We start from the raw sequence: 6,571 nt of genomic DNA, 5'->3' as shown, positions 1-6,571 counted from the left end.
GGGGCACTCGTTACCAGAAGGTATTATAGAGAGTGGAAGCTGAGCGTATACGCGACAGTAGCGCCTCTGTGACTGGGTTGCAACACTATTACGGTGAATTTGGCCTGCGAGTCCGATTTGTATATACATTAGTGTATGGCTAACGGGTTAACGGCTTGTTTGGAAATTGCAAATCAAAACAAAAACAATAAAATCGTGTGTTTTTATGAAGTTTTGAACAAAAATGGTTTTGTATTGTTGCGTAGTTTCTGCAAACGCAACTCTAGAGATGACAATGAATCTTCGTTTTCTCGGGTACCAAATGATCCGGAAATGTAAGTATAATATTCATAATATATATTCGGACGTATTGCAATCCTAATTGTAAGTAATTAGATATTATTTTAACTATTTAAAGCTGAAACAAATGTCTACTCCTGAATCGAAGTGTTGATGAATTGAAGCAAAAAATGCATGAAAAAAATGTTGTACCCAGTATGGAGGAAACGGATCTGCGAGTTGACAAACTAAAAGTAAAACTGATCAGAAATTTGAGTATACTCTAGTATTGTTTGCGTTCGTCTTTGCACTTTCTGAGAACGTGCAGTAAGTGAATATACATATACGGTGGAAGTGAAATCCAACTAATAAGAATTTGCAATTCATTATGGTAATTAATATTTTCAGTAGCGCAAAGTAGACCCGATTTGCTGTGGGAGTCAATGGAGACTTGAAAATGAGTTCTGGGATCTGTTCCGATCATTTTGACAAAAAGTGCATTTTGACGACATATCCGAGAGTGCTGCTGCTTAAAAATCTGTACTTAGATAATTCGTATTGCATTTTTTAATTTTTGAAACCTCATAGTAATGTAATAATAATAGTTAATAGTAGTTTATTATTTATTTTGTAAACTTTGAAACCACAGCCTTTCCCCGTGTCCTTATTTTTTCACTTAAATTTCAATTGAATTAATAGACCGTTTTTTTCTTGAAAATTCAACAATATCATTAAAGTTTTCGTTTTAAATAAAAAATTTGTTTTTTTGATAATAAATTCAGATATTTTGTTTGAAATTCATCTTTTTGGTTTAAAATTTCACCTTTTTGGTAAAAAACTGCAACTGTCTGGTTAAAATTAATCTGTTTTGGCGGAAAATTTAATTTTGTTTTCAAAATTCGCATTTTCAGGTTGAAAATTCAACTGTTTTGTACAAAATTTGTGGATTCGCCTTAAAAAAATCAACAACTTGATGGAAAATTGAACTCTTGGACTAAAAATGTATGTAGTTTGTTGAAAATTCGTAATTTTTTGTGAAAACCCATTTTTTGGGTTAAAAATCAAGTTAAAAAAAAGCTTCTTGCTTGGTTAAATCCAAGTTCCTTTTGTATTCAAATCTTTTTCCTTCTGAAATGTGAATTATTTCATTTTTATGTTAAAAATGGTTGAAAGCTGGTTCAAAGTTGAATAACTTTCTTAAAAGTTCATTTTTTTGGTTGAATATTAGTAACTTTAGTAGAATATTCCTTTTTTTGTAAAAAGTAATTTTTCTAAATAGATCATTTAACTATTTTGTTGAAAATTCATAATTTTGGTTTAAAAATTTATCATGTAAACTATTACATTTGTAGTTAAAAAAGCAACGGTTTTGTAGAAAAATAAAAAGTATTTTATTGAAAATTCGTCTTTTTTGTTAGAAAATCAATTTTTTTCAAATCAAGTATTTTCTTGACAATTCGTCTCTGTTAGTTAAATCCAACTTTTTTTATTTGTTTAATTAAAAAAAATATGTAAACTTACATTTTTAGGAAAAAAATGTTTGAAAATTGAATCACTAATAAGTATCGCATTTTGTAATTTTTGGAATCTTATAGTAATTTAATAGTGGTAGTTGATAGTAACTCATAAATTATATATTTTTATGATATAGGATTTTAAGATCGATATATCGGATAAAAATTATCGACATTATCGATATTTTTTCTTTTAAACGAATAAATAATTATAATGAGTATAAAAATATTATTATTAAAACAAATATATTAAAGCAAACAAATAGTTTAATATAATAATTTTTGTATGATCATTCTTCTCCTCAAACCTGCAACAGAAAGTAAGTTTGTACAAAAACAAACATATAATTTTCTATAAACTTGTACCAAAATATTTTGTTTAAACAATAAAGGACTTGCATTTAATATGCATTGCTAAGTGTTGCATTATTATTTGTTGGTTTTGGTTTTAAATTCCATATGTTTTGTTGATTTCTGCGAGTGTTTATTAGCCTAATTAAAGACAATAAATTGATTTAATAGTAGGAAAATAATAAATCTAAACAAGTAGGACTATTTTTTTAAAATAAATACAGTAACTATATTTTAAATAAGTCTCCTGAGTCAGGCAGCTGTAACTGCGTGGAAGTAATTAATTTAGAATGTAATTACTGTTTTCTTATGAAAAAAAATTATTGTATGTAAGGGGCTGTCCATAAACTAAGTTAATAACTTTAGGCAATCCCCCCACCCCCACCCAAAAAGAAACGTAGCCCAATAACTATATAAACACACAAGACAGAGGATATGTATGACGAAAATAGGATAGTAATTGACAACATTCTTTCAAATAAAATTAATGTGAAGACCATATTGAGTGCAATATGAAACACTTTAAATTCGTAAGATTTTAAGTCGAAATTTATATTGCATTTGTAAGCGTTTGAAGTTAATTGCGCCCGTGCTGACTCAGACTTCTATTACAGTGAAACTCTTTTATAGCGCCGATTTTGGGGCTGACGGTTAGTGTGAACTAACTCATTATAGACCGCTCCGCTTTTGTTTGTTCACGCCTGGCTGCTCGCCTGAGTGACAACCGCAGACCCTGCGGCCCCGCGCAGTTCCTGTTATACCTAACTACGGCGCGGCGTAAATTCTCGTAATGGCTATAGAAGGGAGGGCTATTGAAGTGTTTCACTGTACTTACAAATATTCACATAATACAGATTAGAAAATATACAAAGATAAATAATTAATTAAAAATATAATGTCTACTTACGTTTACTTGTATTCAGTTTTTATTTGTTTTTTCACTCACTATTTAACTAAAAAGCGCATTCTGTCAAGTGAAAAAAAGTGATGAGATATCGAAATTATGACAAAATATCGATATTGTCATTGATATATCGGTTTGTAAATATCGATATATCGGACTCTGAATAATGATATTTTCGATATTTCGATATAGATATCCCATCAATACTCTCTAGAATACTCTCTGCTCGTTACCAGCACTGGTATGATGATTCTTCGTTCTGAACCTAAACCCGACCTCATAAATCCTTATATGAGCGAGTTTTCAAAACAAGTAACACGTCTCCATTCAGAAGGCATCCGAACATAGTTTCCGAATCTCGATGCAGAAATTACCCTGAAATTCACTCCTTTGTGCGTCGTTGCTGATTACGCTGCTTGTCAATCTTACAGAATAGATATCAGTATAACGCATACTGTGGTAGTAGTTATTGCTATCATCCAGGTTTATATATCTAGAATATATCAATTATTTACATAATGGAGTCTTGGGTGTAACCGAGCAATGCTGGAATACGTGGAATAAAAAGGATTTTTCTCATTCTCAGCAAAGCGCCATTGATGAGCTTATCATGCTCATACAACCTCCGAGAGATTTGCGCAGACTTCCTTAAACAATATCAAAGAGAGGCGTGTGAAAGGGTACTCATGGGAAATTTTGCTTACTTTTTTTTTAGTTTTCTAATATTATCGACATTTTTACCGGACTCACTCCGCTCTCTTCGTGAACTTAACGAATACATTATTAAAAACCGAGATTTCCGAAGATTAGCTGGATAGATGCGAACAAGATTTAACGGTTTTCGTGGCGGATTATGAGAAGTTATATGGGGTGGCAAAAATGACTTTCAATATTCATATTCTTCTTCACGCTGTTCACTCTGTAAGAATATTTGGCCCTTTTTGGGTGTCTTCAGCGTTTCCCTTTGAGAATAACATTCACTCGATAAAGAACATGATAAACGGTCAAAAAATCGTCGAACAACAAATTACTAAAAAACAATGAGTCGATTGTATTACACATTGAAACCGCGTAATCCCTATCTATTAAAAGAAGCTAGCCAACATTGTTAAAATATTTTCATTAAGAAAAGAATGACTAAAATGCGATAATGATAAAATAAAATTTTCAATTGACAATCATTTATCCAGTGCGATTACTATCCTACCGGCATTTGTTTTGCAAAAACTCACGTCCACACGAATTGAGATGCAAAAATGATAATTGTGAAAATGAAATAAAATTAAAATAAAATGTTGGGTAAGTATAACATGGCCTGAACAATTTTATTACAAAATTACTGCGCCTTAATAGTGTTTGGAATTAAACAAACTCATTGGACGTCTTTCAAATCTAGAGCAACTACTTTGCATTTAATTTCTGATTTATAAATCGGCACTTGTGTAAAATATCTTTTTACTTTAAATATGTGTCGGAAAGATTGTAAGGAATGGCAGACATTTAAACCCTTAGGGGACACATTATGAATAAAGAAGAACTAATTCAGAGACTTCAAACTCAATGTTCTGGTCAAAGCGAACTTTTATTTCGGTAATTTGAGTTATTTTGCCCCTTTTTAGAAGCATAGCGGTATCATTACACTTTTTCAAGCGGACATATTTGGTACTATTGTAGATAATCGTCAATAAAACATCTTTCATATTCTCTCTCTATCTAAAATATATTCTTTATATTTGAACCAAAAAGCATTACATCTTCAATTTTGAAAGCACTTTTAGTCATTCTTTTTTAATGAAAATATTTTAACAATATTCGCTAGCGTGAAGAATAATATGAACATTGAAAGTTATTTTTGCCGTCCCATATAACGTCTCGTAAACCGCCACGAAAACAACTAAATCCTGTTTGCATCTATCCAGCTCATTCTCGGAAATCTCGATTTTCAATAATGTATTCATTAAGTTCACAAACAGAGCGTAGTGGGTTAACATACGGTCCGGTAAAAATGTCGATATTATTAGAAAACTAAAAAAAGTAAGCAAAATTTCCAATGAGTACCCTTCCATACGCCTCACCTTGATATTTTTTTAGGAATTCTGCGCAAATTTCTCGGAGGTTGTATGAGAATGATAAACTCATCAATAGTGTTTCGCTGAGCAGGAGAAAAATCCTCTTTATTCCACGTATTCCAGCATTGCTCGGTTAACCCAAAACTCCATTATGTAAATAATCGATATATTCTGGATATATAAACCTGGCAATAACTACAACCATAGTATGCGTTATACTGATATCTATTCTATGAGATTAGCCGAGCAGCGTAATCAGCAACGAAGCACAAAGGAGTGAATTTCAGCGTAATTTCTGTATCGTGATCCGGAAACTATGTTCGGATGCCTTCTGAATGGAGACTTGTAACTTGTTTTGAAAACTCGCTCATACAAGGATTCATGAGGTCGGGTTTAGGTTCAGAACGAACAACCATCATACCGGCCAGCAAGACATATTTAAATCGAATGCTTACAGACAAGAAATTTAACGGAATTTTATGGTATTTCAGGAATTTCATAGGATTTGAAGGATCTTATAGATCTTATATTTCAGTTCAAAGCACTACGAGTATAAAGGTCTCATCAAGTGCCACCGAGCACTGCTTACAAAAGAGAAGCCTCTTGAGTGCATCCCACTAACTGAAGACCCGCTAGAACTTGAGATAATACGAGCAGCCGACGAGGGACTGAAGGTCAGCCAGATGGTCCCAGCATTGATAGACTTTCCCAATTCTTCTAAATGTAGTTGTAAAATATACCTAGGAGGATGGACTATTCACTATAGATCTAGACCTACAGCGCAAGAATCCTGCAAACTCACCACTAATTCATGGAAATGCAAGAAAAAGTATTCGGGTCACTGAAATTGATCGAAAGAAAACGTTATATGCTATGAATTTTATAGCAGTGCATGCCAAAAGGACCATTATTAGTGGCAGTTCCTAGTGGCAAAGCACTGTTGAAATGTCATCTTTCCTCTATATTCAAAGAATTCAATTTGAGTTTTGTATTTTTATAAATTTATGACATTTTTCCCCTCCAGCTATTTAAATAAATTAATCTTCAACTAAACTTAAACTATCTTTGACTTCCTGACTGAGAGTTAGTGTATATACCTTCTTGAAATAGTCGTTTATAAAAGAGAAAACACCTCATAGGTAAAATATGTCCATTAACCGCCGTACTAAACATAAAAAGTAAAAAAAAATTGTATTTTGGGACAAAAGAAACAAACTACGAAACAAATAAATGGATGGAATTTATTCACCCAGAAAAAACTCCGAATTCGTTATTAATCATTTTTTCATGGAACTCTTAGTTTTTATTTTAGGCTTCGTTTTAATCTATAAACAATATTGTTGATAATAAAAAATTAGTTAATAAATTTTCTTGATAACGAAATAGTTTATTTATAGAAGGCGCACTTTTTAAATTGTAAAAACAAGACAGTAAAAATACATCTGTTTCAATACCAATGCATATAATGAATTGTA

General features: G+C 31.8%; 1 protein-coding gene across 2 annotated transcripts; it reads left to right on the top strand.

Moving 5' to 3' along the window:
• LOC117175838 lies at nt 1–6,274 on the top strand. Of its 2 annotated transcripts, XR_004467543.1 has the most exons (3): nt 1–314; nt 398–585; nt 667–930. XR_004467543.1 is itself a non-coding variant. In XM_033365615.1 (2 exons), the coding sequence occupies exons 1-2, from the start codon at nt 136–138 to the stop codon at nt 5,715–5,717; spliced, it is 309 nt and encodes a 102-aa protein (XP_033221506.1). In that variant the 5' UTR covers nt 1–135; the 3' UTR covers nt 5,718–6,274. The 2 variants fall into 2 exon arrangements, 1 of the variants encoding a protein (XP_033221506.1); XM_033365615.1 differs by lacking the exons at nt 398–585; nt 667–930 and adding an exon at nt 5,588–6,274.
• The last annotated feature ends 297 nt before the right edge of the window (nt 6,275–6,571 follow it).

The sequence above is a fragment of the Belonocnema kinseyi genome, chromosome 7 (genome assembly GCF_010883055.1).
Source record: "Belonocnema kinseyi isolate 2016_QV_RU_SX_M_011 chromosome 7, B_treatae_v1, whole genome shotgun sequence".
In the NCBI taxonomy this organism is placed as follows: Eukaryota; Metazoa; Arthropoda; class Insecta; order Hymenoptera; family Cynipidae; genus Belonocnema; species Belonocnema kinseyi.
This window is presented reverse-complemented; position numbering and strand designations above follow the sequence as displayed.